Source organism: Poecilia formosa, unplaced genomic scaffold, assembly GCF_000485575.1.
Source record: "Poecilia formosa unplaced genomic scaffold, Poecilia_formosa-5.1.2 Scaffold277, whole genome shotgun sequence".
Classification (NCBI taxonomy): Eukaryota; Metazoa; Chordata; class Actinopteri; order Cyprinodontiformes; family Poeciliidae; genus Poecilia; species Poecilia formosa.
In genome coordinates, this window is record NW_006800216.1 from 520,964 (window position 1) to 536,105 (window position 15,142).

A 15,142-nucleotide genomic window follows, 5' to 3' on the forward strand; every position below is an offset into this window, starting at 1 on the left:
TGATTAGATTTGCATCTTTTTATATCGTTCCTGTGTTTTGTTTCAAGCAATGCTATGGGGGCGAATAGAACCTGAGCAGAGGACACACTCTTCATGCACTTCAAATTAAGAGCATGACTATAAACATCTAACTAATTGAAGGATTTGTAACAGTTGACCAAAATTTCAAACTTTTCTCAGCTGAAGGTTTACAAAATCAGCCAGGTAAATTAGAATTTATGCAGAAAAAAACTTTACTTGAGCGTTTTTAAAATGAGCAAAAACGCTAAAGGAAAAATTAGATCCACTATTAGCACATTAGCAGTTTAGCAGAAATGTTTTCTACAACTGATGCATAGCGCCTCACACCATTTTTTTACTTGAACGTTTTTATTCTACCACCCAGATCAGAGAAGCTTTCCTGAAACAGAGCTCTCCTACGAAGTGATGCTCCCCCCACCTTGATTTCACTGCATTGATGGCGTGTGAGGTCTTAATTTTTAGACACTTTTAGCATTTTGTTTGTAGACTTAAGAAGTCTAATCTGCTCTGAATCCATCAAAGCAACTTCTTTCACCCCTACTGCAAACTTTGCTCAACTAATTAGACGGCTTCTGAATGTCAGAGCACCGGACTGTGTTTAAAGAAACCAGACGCATGCATGCCGCACTGTTTAGCTTTTTGCGTAAAGCAAATAAAAACCTTGCAGTACTTTGCAGTTGGCTTATCACATGAATTTCCATCAAAAGCCACGAAAGTCGGTGGTTGTAGCATGAAACATGCAGAACAGTTCAACAGACATAAATACTTCCGACAATACAAGACAGCCCGACACATTCTTGTCATTCTTTCTGTTACTCTCCCACCTTTTTTTTTTTTTTAGAAAAAGTTCTCACACACACACTGTGATCCGTATCTCTGGATAGTGGCTGTTGTACCTTTCAGAGGAGTTTAGCTCCCCCCCAACCCTCCTCGCTCTGCTGTCTCTGACTCGGTGGTGGACTTCTGACAGGGCGAGGAGGGAAGGGGAGGGAGCTCTGCTGCATGTGGGAGGAGAAGGAGGAGGGAGAGCGCAGGAGGAAGGAGAAGCCCTTTCAGTTTCTGGGAGTTGTGCTCGCTGAAGGCCACAGAATGAGAGCAGTTGCTTTCCTCTCACTCAAACAGGCGACTGCAGGTTTTCTGTAGCTCTGGCTGCCTCAGAGGAAAAACCCTCCACATTTCCTCTAATTTTGTTTTCTTTTTTTTTCTTTTTTTTTTTTTTTAAACTTCCTTTCTCCCACCGCCACTGCTCTTAATTTTATTGGCCTGGAAGTACAATGCCTGTAGTTGGTGTGGCTTCCAAGCTGAGGCAACCATCTGTAGTGGGCACCAAGCCGGTGCACACTGCCCTCCCCATCCCCAGCGCCGTCCGAGCGGCCGCCTCGCAGGGCTTCATGGCCCGGCAGCGGGACCTCGGGCCGGGCGACGGCACCCCGCCCCTCCACTGCCAGCTGTCGGTCAGGTCAGAGTACCACCAGGAGAGGAGGACGGCAGGAGGAAAGGCCAGAGCAGAGAGCGAGGAGAGCAAGATCTGCAAGGTAAGTGGAGGGCTGGTGCATCGGCCGGTGGCGCAGGTGTCAGGCTGTCAGGCTGTCGGCTCCCTCTGGGCTGCAGCAGGTGTCTGTCTTCTTCTGTAGCAAATCTTTTTTTTTTTTTTTTTTGCACAGCAGTGAGTCATTTGTGCTGCACTGGAATGTTGTCACATCATCAACTCGGAGTAGATGAGTGATGAATCACTGACCGTGTCTTGACTCTCTTTCTGCCCCGTCTTCGTTGTTTACGGAATAGAATGGAAGTTAAGCCTGTTTTTTTATGAAAGAAACTCAAAAGACTTTTCTATCTCCAGTGCTGGGATAGATTTTATAGATTTCCAAACATTTCCAAAGCATGTTTTTACTACATTGTGTGTTCTAGATTAGCGGACTTGTTCCCTTTTCCGATATACTCGGCTGACTTTCGAAGACTGCAGCTGAGGAGTTAAGTTGGTCTACAGAGTGGAGGGAGGAGAATTCAAACATCCCCGCCAAATGCTTCCAGCTACCCGCTGGCCCATCCCACTTACCGAGCTGTCAGAGCACAAACTGAAGCTTTCCTGTTTGTTTTCCCCCCACCTGCCCACCAGCCGTCGCTTCTTTCTGTTTGCACACAAATAAACTAGAAAGAAACCCAAATGTGTACTTTTCCAATCTGGATTTCATGTTTTTGGTGAGGAACAAAAGCAGTGGATTTGTTTTTTGTTTTTTTTTCTTCTCCTGGGTTAGAGCAAACACAAATGAGTCCATGCTCTGCTGCTGGTGAATCCTCCCAGCGTGTCTTTGACCGAGTCCACCTCGCCTCCTGCCTGAAGGGAGGTGGTTGGGGGCTCAGCATTAACCTGGTGCCAAACTGGCATTATCGTGACTTTTCTTTGAGTTTTTTGCCATCAGTTTGGTGCATTAAACTGAGGTCCTGTGCAGATATTCTCAGTCATTTATAAGTCTGAGGCAATTCCTCAAATGATGCAAAAAAAAAAAAAAAAAAAACACAAAAAAACTTGAGGCATAAATCTCTGGTTATTGATCAGCTGCCAAATTTTTCATTTTTTTTTCTCACGGTCACATGTTTCACAAGGGACAGTTATTATGGTCGCGCAGCATGCTACTGTTTACTTTAAGTTAGCCGGAGAGCCAGTGAGAGATTGACTGGACTTGTTGGGAATCCTCAGAGCAGGGGAAGTGAAGCAGAAAAGTTTACAGCCATGGGATACAATTCTAGACTTTTTATCAGCCAGCTGACCTTCAGAGTATCGGGCACTTCATGAGAGTCATCAGTCCGTTTTAAGTACCGCAGGGGGTAATGGAACGTTTCATTTGTGTACAGACAACAAATATGGTAAAAGTTTTTAAAATCAGCTGGATGAACCACAATAGTTAGTTAGCTGCCTCAGGCGGATATTAAGTGGAGAAAATAAATGGTCTCTCCACGATCTTGTTTTTGAACCACCGCTTTTGTCTTTTAAGTAACATTGTTTCCTTAGTTCTACATTCTGTTCTATTTCAGTCATTTTTTTATTTAAAATTATTTAGTTTAGTATTTTTTTATTTTTTGATAGTGCTGTTCATTGATTATATGACGCCCCCCCCCTTGTTTCCTTTGTTTTTAGCCTCTTTAAACCGCGTTGTTGCATGTATGATACACTTGGATGCTTGTAAGCAGCTATGCATGCAAAATTTGACTGTTTTAAAAAAACGCCTATTCAATATTTGATCAGGTAGAGTTGTGTCCCACAGGTATGACCTAAGATTACTATTACTTATAATACCTCAACAAAACCTTATTTCAAAAACATCTAACTATTCCTTTAAAGTCAGTGTTTTGCTTGGGGATTTTGAAGCTGAACATGTCCCATTTTTCCCCCCCTCTACTTTGCGGAAATCCTTTAGGGGCTTCTCATTATCGCCATTAACCCAACTTGACAGTTTGACACTTTCTGCAAGCACGTCCTTCTGATACCTGCACTTAATATTCCTGGCAGTTTACAGATCTTAAACTTCCCATTGACTGAGCATCACCTAAATTACTTCGGAAAGGAAATCAGTGTACCGTAGGCAGGAAGAAATCTCCGGCTTGCCCCGGCCTGTCGGTGTGGTTAAGGAATGGGTGGTATGGAGGAGTAATTAGTCTGTCTAATTGTGTTGTGTAGTCCTTTAAGAACCTCAGAACTCCCCTGCATTTGAGAGGAAAAAAAAAACACTGACATCCATTTCATTGCTCTGTTTACATACACCAACACTCCTTGTTTGTTTGTCTTCTATCACTCAGGATCTAGTGTAGGTGTGTGTGCGCGTGTGTGTATAGGGGTGCAGAGTGAGAGTCCCTGCTTGTTTGCGCAAATGCAACCCCCACCTCTGTGTGGCCAATAGTGCCAGCAAGTGTTGGCTTGTTTGCCAGAAGTTCAGCACATCCTTACTTTGGTTGTATTTTCTGAGGTTTTAAGCATTTCCGGAGGCTCTGCTGGAAATTTCCACCTTCCTGGTGAGCAACAATCGGATTTGACCCATAACAGGGACCCACCCTAGGATGAGTTGAGGCAAAAGCTCCTCAATCTATTTTATAAGCAGAAGTAAACGAACGCTTCACCAGCAGAGAGACATGGCAACAGAAGTAGCAACTGCAGCAGGATGACCAAATTTGGGTGTTGCACATTTTAAAGCATTAAGCCTGCAAGAAGACTTTCCAAAGAGCTGCCAAAGTTAATCTCCCCACAAATACCTTTGTTACAACTCCAATCCCTTTCCTCTGCTCAGGTTGAAGAGTTTGATATTATCACATGTAATGTAATGTAAGGGTGAGAACAGGGTCACATTTTGCTGAACGACTGCCGCTCCCTGGCTGGCTTACAGGGTAATGGTGTGTGGAAAGGACACAATTATCCTCCTCAGACCAGGTTCATATTGAATGGAACTTAAAATGTGTTCATATATTTGGCTGTATGTTATTTTCCTTTTGCAGCTAAAGTAAAACATGGCTGAAGACATTTATGGCAAGTGTCATTTAAATAAAAAAGGCAGGTTGCTACAGTGTTTGAGTGGATTAAAGGCTGATAAATCCATTGTTATATGCTTGTATTGCTAATACTAGCAGCTGCTTGAGTTTCCTACTGGGTTTAAACTGCAAAGAGTTTTCAGACCTTTATACTATTTATCTAAACAAAGATCACTCTGCTAGTGTTTGAAAATGTAATTTCTTGCTCCTGTTTCCAACACTACTTTTAAGAGCAGTGTTGTTTTCCATAGTGTTTTTACTCCTGTATTTGCTTTTGAGATTCCAGGCGAGTTTGCAGAGGTTAATAAGGCAGAGCTCCTATGAGACATGCTAAACCACAGCTTTGCATGTCTTCGGTAATACTGGGGAACACCTGCGCTTATCAAAGGCTTTGTCTTAATCTTTCCATGATTTGGAGCTGTCAGAGGTACCAATTTACCATCCTTGATGGAGATGAGAACAAGGGTAGACGTTTGCTCTCCTTGTTGTTCGTTATGCTGACAGTTCACATCAGTCACTGCCGGTGGCACTGCAGGATGATGGGCCATGAAGAAGCATTCACAGGAATGGACTAGGCTTCAATAAAGTGCAGCTCCCACTGATATGGAATTATTTGTCCCTCATGACTTTTGGCTGCTGTCCAAGTCACACAGCCAGGGGTCGTTTAGTGTTTTTAAAGAAATGAACTCTCCATAAAGGTCTTTTGTCAAATATTTGACATGTAAATGAAGAAAAAAAAAGCCTTTTTATTCACTATCCACAATATTTGTGTACTTTCACTTTAAGAGGTCTGCATTCTGCTGTTAATCTGCCTTAGCCAAGTGAAGAAAATCTTTTCCGTAAGGTAAACATGGCCGTTATCAAAAATGTCTTTCACCCAACTCGTGACCGTTGCATGCGGCAATTTTTGCGACCCTTTGATGTTTGTGAAATGTTATCCTGCAGAGTACGTGAGTATTTACCGGAGGTGCAGACGAGTGCCAGACACGCTTGTCCACTTTAAGAACAAAAAACATCCTGTTGACCCTGCGTGCGTCCGTCTGTGCAGACGATACTCTGACTGCAGCAGACAATCCGGATCTCTTGTCTATTTTCTTATTTGGGGCATCTTCCGCTCTGTCCGGATAAACTTCCAGACGGCAGCATGGACACGTTCAAAGTAGGCGTGGTTGCGTGAAGTGTCAGTAGTCCAGTGGCTTGAGTGAGTAGAATGTAAGCAGTGGTTGTTCTTTCTCTGGGTGGCCTTACTGTGTGTATTTTCTCTCTTTAGCTTTCCGTCTCCTTGTCTGCATGGTTTTCACCTTCTATCAACTGTTTTATGAGTTCCAAGAGTCTTTTTGGTATTTTTGAATGCAAACCGGGTTTGGACTTTTCCGATTCACACAGGCTTGTCTCAGTTCAGAGCCATACAATTTCAACTACAGCTCCGCAGGTGGGCTATTATTTCTGTCAACTCAAAAGAGAAAAAGTTGTCAACTTTGCAGGGATTTCTAAGCAAGAATTTGAAGCAACTTTTTTGTTGCTTCAAATTATTTCACATCTGTTACTGGTCCTAACAGGTCCATAATCATAATGGTGTCAGTGGCGTAAAGAAATTATTTTTCTGAGAAGGCGGGAAAAATAATGTGGTGGTAGGATCATGTCGTGGAGATGGTTTTTTTTTATACTCAATGAGGTCCGTGTTAAAACATCAAACACGTCTGCCGTCGTTTCTTTGTTTTTTGTGAGTAAGGTTTTGTTTTTGTGCCAAGCAAAATGTGGAAAAACTACCTATGGATAAGCTTAGTTATACTTACATGTATAATAATTATGTGCTGAAAGTGAGACTTTCAGCTGTTTCCACTCACATTGTGTTTGATGCAATGATATCACACACAGCCACTGCAGGACTTGAACATTTTGTATTTCCTCGTGAGGATCAGTGCTGTAAGAATTCCCACATCTACCTGTTTGCTGCCAGAATTGTATTTTTTAAAATGACAAAAATTGTCAGAAGCGATTGCTAGCCACCTTGGTAATTCTCATGAACTTGGTGCTCTTCAAACCCTCCATAGGGTGCTGGTTTGTTAGATCTTAAACCTACTTTTTATTAAACAGTTGTCCTAAGCTTCCACATCCTCTCTACACAAATTGCTGAGTATAAACTCACACTCATCTTCCAAATTGCATAACATCACTATTCATTTGCAATTGTTTTGCTGCTTTCTTGACTGGCCTGTTTCTTGACATTGGATACAGAAATAAATACAACTCTCAACTATGAGCCGAAAAATGACAACTGCCTACATAGAAAAGGAAAAGTTTGTCCCGGCAACTTTTTGTATCAGTTTGACAAACTTTATCCTGAGCTGCAAAAGTTTGTTCCTGCAGTTGAGGCATCATGGCAGTAGAAGGTCAAACAGCCTGTGGTCTGTTCAGCCAATTAGAACTAATGTGTTAACAGAAAAAAGCACCCCGATTCACTTTCCCTGATCCAAGCTGGAACATGGCAGTGATTTTTGTTCTAGCACATCATACTGAACCATGACATTATCAAATTAAACATACAGGAAAAAAAATCAGATTACCTTAACATATGCTTTAGCCACCGCAGATTTGATTTACTCATTTCTTTGTGCTGGTTCATTTCATCTGAGATTTCCTAATGATCACTGGGTAAAAATTTGAAAAAAAGAGACAATATTATCCATCCCACTGCTTTCTTTTCCCTACTTCTTTCAGTGTTCCCTGTCTGACACACACTATATCATTGCCTTCCATCCCACAGGGAGTCTGCAGTTGGCCGCAGTGTTTAAATCTTGGAGTGAGAACACACAGAGCGGCCGGTGTTTACAGTACAGCCACACCGGTTAAAAATACTCTCCCCTGGAAGTACAGGCACAGCGTTCATTCTGAAACTTCAAGACAAATTAGACTTGTCGTAAAGCATTTTCATACGCAGAATTTCAGGAGCAAGGCATTTACAAAGAATTTCATTGTTCAGGTCGACTTAGATGGTGACTGAAATACCATAATTCATGGCAAAATGCACATGCAAAGTCCAAAACTATATGCATTGACTGATTTCTTTATAACTTCAGTGTTGCGTAAACCCTCAACAAGATTATTTCAGTGGGAATTCATTGCATCCTCAAGTCTTTGTTGTGGGAAAGTGGTTACCCATCGACTCGGGAGACCTGGATATCTCTCCCAGAGTAATAATATTCTCCAGCAATTATGCAAGGGCCCACAGCATTCCCAAGGCAGAAAAGTATGTGTTCCTTCAGTTCAATCTGGCTTTCACCTGGAGTCTAGTTCCAGTGAGACATGCCTGGAAGCCCTCCAAAGTGAGGCCTACACTAATTCACGCATTAGAGGAGCAAATCTTCTCCAAAGTTCACTCCTGATTACAGAACCCCTTACAAAGCTTAGTTTAGCCTCCCTTCAGATGAAGCTTATTCCAACCTTTTATATCCAGAATCTTGTCATGATTTCTTGGTTATGGGGATCAATTTCAGTTAGAACATTAATTTCCAAGTACATAGTTTCACTTTTCAGCTCTCCGTCTCATCACTATCAAAATTCAAGCAACACGCCACTCATAGTAGATACAATTTTGATCCATCCATTTCCTCCTCCATCATCCTACAGTCTTAAGAAGGCTGCAACATGCTAGAGCTACTTTCTGGCTTGGCACACGGCCTCAGACCTGATCAAGAGAAAGTAGTCTACTTTAACTTCACACTTGACTGAGAGTCTCTCTCGTGCATGCTGAAGGTAAAAGCTTAAAGAAAAAAAAAGCAGAACCACATCATCTGCATTAAAGCAGAAGTTCCAAAGTTACGAATTCGGGGTCCTGTTCATGAACACAGCTATGGAGCAGGACGCATTTTGACTACTGACCATGTTGGGGATTGGAAGTGAGGGATGGGAGTACTGAACAGAGCGAAGTCCTGCATTTGCTTTACCAAGTTGCTTATGCTAAGGTAGCCATTGCTTCTACTTGTTCAAGTCAAGCTAATTTGTCTGTGGAAGTAGGACTCCTGTTGTGGGAGGCCAGGTCATGCTCATGTCACCTGCCACTGGCTTCGTGTGGCAAATATCAGCTGTACAGTAAGGACCACTCTTTAAACTTGACCAAATGAGCTGAAAGCACTTGACTAGAGTGGGTTAAAGTTATTGGAATGATTTTTCAAGTTCTTATGAAAGTCCAGCCTGATCCTTTCCTGTGTGAGGTAGCCATGCAGTGACCTGTTACAAGTACCACCTTTAAATGTGCAGTGTTGATCTTCTTGTCCAGCTTTTTGTAAGCCCATAACAGACTCTCAAGGACTCTGCCTCAACACACTTGATGCCTACAGGTTGGAACTTTGCACTGACTCAGTCGAGACATGCTACACACACCCATGCAAGCTGCTTTGAGTGTATGATGATTGCTATCCATCTTTCTCTTCACCGCAGGTTTTTCCCATTCGTCTCTCTTTAGATGTCAGTTTTTCTGTAGGTCCCGTTTTCTTTTCATTCTCTTTCAGGGACTCCTTTTCCAGCTCTTCTGTTTTCCACTCAGTTTTCTGTCACTGTCTCTCTGCTCTTTCCCATTCCCAGCATTCCTCCGTTAGTCCTTTTTTCCCCTTTTACTGGAACTTTTCTTATATTCTGTCCCCATTCAACTTACTGTTATTTTCCTTTGACCTTTTCTCTTCTTCTCCCAGTCTTTTTTTTGTTTTTTCTTGATCGCCTTTTTTTCAATTAAGTATTTTATTTCCGTAAAATACTTGATGACAAAACCAGGATGGGAGATTTAACACACACCTGGTTCAGTCCTGTTTCTCCAGCTGTCAGAGATAAAATTTCCTTCCTCAAAGAATTGATCACTCTTTTTTTCTATATATTTTTCTTTTCCTTTTTCCAAACTGCATTGTGTCTCCACTACATCAAATCCCAAGTAAAGCAGCTGGAGGCAAACATCTAGGTTAACTGGTGTCAGAAACATCCAACCATGTATGGAGTGAGAGCAAACGTGTTAACACGTCTAGTAACACATGCTAACAAGAGCCAGGTCTGCGTCTGGGTTGCTACTAGGAATGCAGAGACTGATGTTGTGAGTTGTCTGTTGTTGTGACTCATGACTTACTCGGCACTAGAGCAACTTTGAGCAGATTTACAAGGATTCCTTGCATTTCCGAGTCCCATTGGAAGGAAGAGGTAACCTGTGGGTCAGGAATGGCAGGATGCTAATAACATAACCTAATATTATCTTGTTTTATAGTAGAATTATGAACCAAAGTTGTTGCAAACTTGTTGGTATCCCAACTCGGATTAAATTAAAATTAGTAATACTCTAATTTTGGTGCTCAAAAGTAAATAAAAATTTGGCATGCAAAGTGGAGCCAACCAGTTACAGCTGGTGGTGCAAAAGAGGTGAAGAGGAGCGCATACAATAAATACTAAAAGGAAAAGAATTGGGAACTTCACATATGAGTGACTAAGGTTGAGATCTGGAGACAAAGAAAGAGGCAAGACTGAGATGGTTTGCAGAATGCAAAAGAGGGATGAGTGTACACTGGACAAAGGATGTCGAATACGCAGCAGTCAGGAAGGATGGAAGAAAGAAGACCGTAAGGATAATTCATACATGTCCTGAATGAAGTACATACAGAGGGCTGATGGGAAAGGGAAGCAGTTTTGGGGTAGGGTGAAAAGGAATCGGGTCCCTCTAGTGGTGACTGATTTGGTTATGGTTAGAATAAAGTACACACATTATAGATTTTTACATTCTAGGAGATATTTACAATGAACTGATCTTTATTGGTTTATAAAATCAGTCATATCTAACCATATCTAACAGACGCATTTTTCCACTTTTTTCTGACATTGCTAGATCACTTGGAAGATCTTATTTCAGCCTAAGTTTAGCACTGTATTTCTTATATGAAACAGTATTCTCATGAACTCTAATATTCAAAAATACAATGTAACTTTTTTCTCTTTTTTTTTTCCAATTTCTCAGTGATTTGTATGGTCTCATATTTGACTTTCCACTTCTGAAAGTCATTTGCAGATATCTTAGCATTCCACCCGCCCTTTTGATGAACATTTTTTCTTATATGAAGAATAATGAAATGCCAATTGTTTGGAAAACACTTTGGAACCCTTCCCAGATTGATGAGCAGGCAATCATCACTAAAGGCCTGAGAAACACATTTGGAAGGTATTAAAATATAACGACAGGATGTGATGCTCATTAATCAACATTTGATTGTTTAAAAGCGGCCGCTGCTAACTAGAAAACACTACCCAAAACCTTTCTAGTGGGATTCTAGATGGTGGTTTGCTGCTGGACCCTACTGGCACAGGCTTTTATGGGACACTTGATGAGACAAACACATTTTTTGGAGTGGTTAACTATCCTGCTTTGACTCACCATTACCCACAACCAGTAACTGTTAATACTTCTTTCTACTTTCTTTGAAACCCACATCCTTACTTCCTTCCTTGATCACTTTGTGCAATAATGTCAAACATTGCCTTGCCTCATAGTTGCCTGTGGATGTTACCTTTTCATTCATTTGCAGAACTTTAAACAATTGACCCTCGATTGTGTCGTGGGCTAAAATAAAACCCTTTTTCCTTTGGTCCCTACATTGGTCTCAGTTTGGTCCATAAAGCTCTCCAGTTTGGACCAAACAGATCTTTCGCAAAGTGTCTCCTGACTCACGTTGGGGTGTAGTTTTATTTAGTGAATGCTGTTTTTACTCCCACCTGAAGGCCCGTGTTGAACTTTAACAGCTTCTTGTTTATCCGTCCTTAGAGGTTTCTGTTTTAGAGTTCATTTCCTCTCACGATGCTTTGGCCTTGGCTGTTTTGTCAGGCAGTGGGCTTGTTGAATTTCATTTATGCAAAGTTCAGGAACATTACCAACAGAACCTATCCACAGTCTGTCTTTGTTAATGAAAAGAATAATAGGATAAGTTACTTTCTTGTAAGAGGAAGAAAATGTAAACTGGATACTGGGATCAGTGATGAATTTGTAGGTTAACTGTTAGGATCCAATTAGTCTCTAGGGAACAGTTTGCTCTATCCATAATCTTTCAGCAATTGAGCAAGCATTAATATTCCATTAGATTCTGTAATGAAGTGCTGCAGGGGCTAATTTTATGTTACATTTCTCCTTAATACCGGAATGTAGTTGGCAATTGACTTGAAATGACAGGACAAGAGGTTCCTTGTGACTGATGCCAAACCTAACAGATAAACAAATGACACTGAGGACTTGCCAAACCAAGAAATACAAGGTCTTTGGTGAGATGTGTGGAGCATGAGCTTTTCCTAGAAAGGAGATAAACCTTGAGAAGTAAGAATTCCTGGACTGACGACAGATGGCAGTGCCTTATCTAAGTGTGAAACTATCTCTTTTCGGCGTTGTGGTTTTGAGAACGTGGAGACACTTGGTCATTCTGAGCTCTCAAAAGGAAATCTCGATGGTTGAGAGGAAATGATCGCGAAGTCGTGAGAAGAGAAAGAACAGTAGCCGATGTGGCAAGAACCTGCAGTATGTCGTGATTTAAACTAAATGAATATTGTAGTTTCCAACTGGCTCTAGGCCACACATTATGGAAGACAATTGAAGCAGGAGAGGAAGTGGATGTGGGCTGGGGGCCTGAAAATAAAACAGGAGTCTGATTAGGCACCCAGTCTTATGCAGATGAGAGGTTTTATGATCAGTGGGGGAGGAGGGAACCTAATTACATATACAAGCCTCAGATGCAGTGAAACCTTTTGATTGAAATCACTAGTCTGTCATTTACAGCATTGACATGAAGATTAACGTCTCTTATCAAGTTGCTGAGAAACCAAACATTTTCTGTTGGCAGTAACACAATTCTAGCCTACACCTTGCAGAATATTTGATCACTTTTCTCATTTAGACTGGTTGGTTTCATGGCACACAGCTTTTAAACATAGTCAACACCACAATATCACGATACAATTTGAATATTTGAGGAAGAAAATGAAAAGAAAAGAGAAAAAAAATCTGTCAGATGAACTTTAACCTGACTGTAATCAAACTTTCACCTTGATTTATGGCAGTACAACCGCTTCCACTCTTCAAAATAAAGGTATCTTGAAATCTCTTGACCTGTCTACGCTCAATTGAAAAAGTGAATTTTGATAGTCTTGGAGTCGGACCTAATCACATCTGAATTCATAGTTTTCAGATGTGGTTTCATGATGATACGGTAAGGTTGGGTGTGTTACGTTACACTGGTAAAATTACCTTGCAGTCATTAAGGTCTCTTTATGCAAAAGCATAAATATTTCTTTGAAAGGCTTCTTGGACGGCAAACCCTGCCGGTTGTCAGATATTTTTAACCAATTACCAACATATATACAACATATACTATGTGTGTTTGCATCTGTGTGAAAATTCTATTTGTTACCTTTTGGTGGCTTTTCTGTTCCCGAGCAAAGGCAAAGTGCGCAGCATTATGTGAGCGCGGCCTTATTTTCCCAGGTCTGCGTCTAAGAGTAGCACTTGGCGCGAGAAGCCCGGACTGTAACTCTTTAATCGCAGAGTTGTTTACTCTTTAAATCAGCACAATTCAGGAGGTTTTGGGAGGGCTCCTCGGGCCTTGGCGCAGCAGCATGCAGACGTTTTTACAGCTCACTCTGCTCAACACAATCTTGATAACAGATTCCGTGGCCAAACGCTTCGAACGTGTGCTTTTCTAATAAATCCAGATTATGCAATCAAATGTTGAGGAAAGCAGAACTAGCAAAAACCATAAGATATTATTCAGATTTTCTGTCAAAGTCTGTGTGAAATGTGTTTCTGACACTTTTGTGCTTAACGTTTCTTGTGTGTGTGTGTGTGTGTGTGTGTGTGTGTGTTACTAGCTCCAGGTGTTGAGTCTTGCTATTTTTGGCACTCTGCTTCTGATAGAAGTAGAAGAAAGAACCACTCAAGTTGACTTTGACTATATTGCTTTTAGCTTATACACTGCCTTGCAAAGTATTTATACCCCATGAAATCTTTCATATTTTATGTCACATCACAAACATAACTGTCTTTTCTTGGACTTTTTAGATAATAGACCAAAACAATGTAGTGCATAATCATGAACATACTTTTAAATCAATATTTCTCTGCATTTTTGAGTCAGTAGCTTGTAAAACTGTAAATACATCTGCAGGTTACTCAGGGTCTGACTCTACCAGCGTCACACATCGTAAGGTTGTCATTTTTATTTTTAAAATACCTTAAGATAATTTAGATTGGATGGAGTGTGTCTATTCATAATTTCCGTTCTTTCTTCTTTCTCGGCATAGATTCCTGGAATGGTTTTAGTTCTGGACTTGGACTAGGCCATTCCACCTCATCAATATGTTTTGAACTAAATTGTATTGTGGTAAAAAAAAAAAAAAAAGGCTGTTTCCTACATGGTTTGTTGCAAACTTTAAGTTGGACCTTACTGTGTATGACTGGTGGTAGTTCTGTTGATTTCTGCAGCTCCTCCAGAGTTAACATGGACTTTTTGGCTTATTGTATAGCTCGGAATATTGTTTTATAACTTAACCCTGCTTTAAATTGACCCAAAACCTTATCCCTGACCAGTACACTTAAAGATCTCAGAATAACTCTCCTTATAGTACAGTAAGAAGCAGCTGTTCAGTCATTTTCCTTAAGGAACAGCTGCTTCTTTCTGTGTAAGTATTTTTTGATTTTACTGTCCATCAGCAGTTCTTGTCAGTATAATAAACCAAACAGTAGAGTAAGATACTTTATCCTTTCTAGAGTGTCACTTTGTCAGCACAGAGTCTGTGCATCAAGAAGTAGGGGGAATATTATGAGGCGATTATGGGTACATTTTCCACCACTGTCCTTAAAGCTGCCAAGCCCATGCAACCGAGCTGAGACGGGGTCTGGCTTATTTAGTGGCTGCTCTCTGTCTGTCTTCAGCATTAAACACTTCACCTAACGGTTTGGGTTGGAGAATTAGCCGCACTGGGTGCAAATATGTTTGCGTTGGAAGTAGGCGCTAAGCTCTAGTGCACTGCCATCCAGGTCCAGTGGTACCAGCAGAATACAGGCGGTGAAAAAAACTTGGAGTCTTCACTTGAGGAATTATATTTGTGGTTGTTTCAACACGCGGCCGAAGTGGTCGGCCTTGGAGCGGTGTAACATCTAGAGGTCAGGAGGGCTGTAATTAGGGCGATCTGTGTAAATATTTGAACATATTTATTGATGCTTGGTGACATAAGGAATTATGCACTTCTTGCATTCAAGACTGCACAGGCATCCCAGTAAGACCTCACTGGAAAGTATGCATGGAAGCCCCAACTGCAAATTTCCCTGGTATCAATGCAGGCTGTGATAAGACCCACCGCTCAAGCAGAACTGCTCCCCGTAATCACCTCCAAGTTAAAATAAAAAGAAAGAAAGGCAAACAAGATGAAAGACCAATCTATTTAACATTATCTGTGGAAATTACTTTGATTAAAAGTAATGCAGAATTAAGCAGAAAAGTTAATTTACATCAGTAATCCCAGTGAAATGTTGACTGGCTTTGGTCCACATTGGACTTGATGAAACCATGTGAACCAAGTCCAGCAGGTGACT

The 15,142-nt window shown here is 41.1% G+C and overlaps 1 protein-coding gene across 17 annotated transcripts in view; it reads left to right on the top strand.

Annotated features, from left to right (window-relative positions):
* nav3 (neuron navigator 3) overlaps positions 1-15,142 on the top strand; it is a 264,352-nt gene that overhangs the window by 101,163 nt on the left and 148,047 nt on the right. For 8 of the 17 annotated variants that reach the window (XM_016681315.1, XM_016681319.1, XM_016681322.1 and 5 more), the window contains exon 1: positions 1,108-1,556. The exons of 4 other annotated variants lie outside the window; for them this stretch is intronic. In XM_016681315.1, the coding sequence (XP_016536801.1) occupies positions 1,296-1,556 (261 nt within the window). In that variant the 5' untranslated portion in view covers positions 1,108-1,295. Of the gene's footprint in view, positions 1-1,106; positions 1,557-15,142 lie in introns of those variants that run through there. 5 more of the 17 variants (XM_016681313.1, XM_016681316.1, XM_016681317.1 and 2 more) reach the window with 1 other exon arrangement.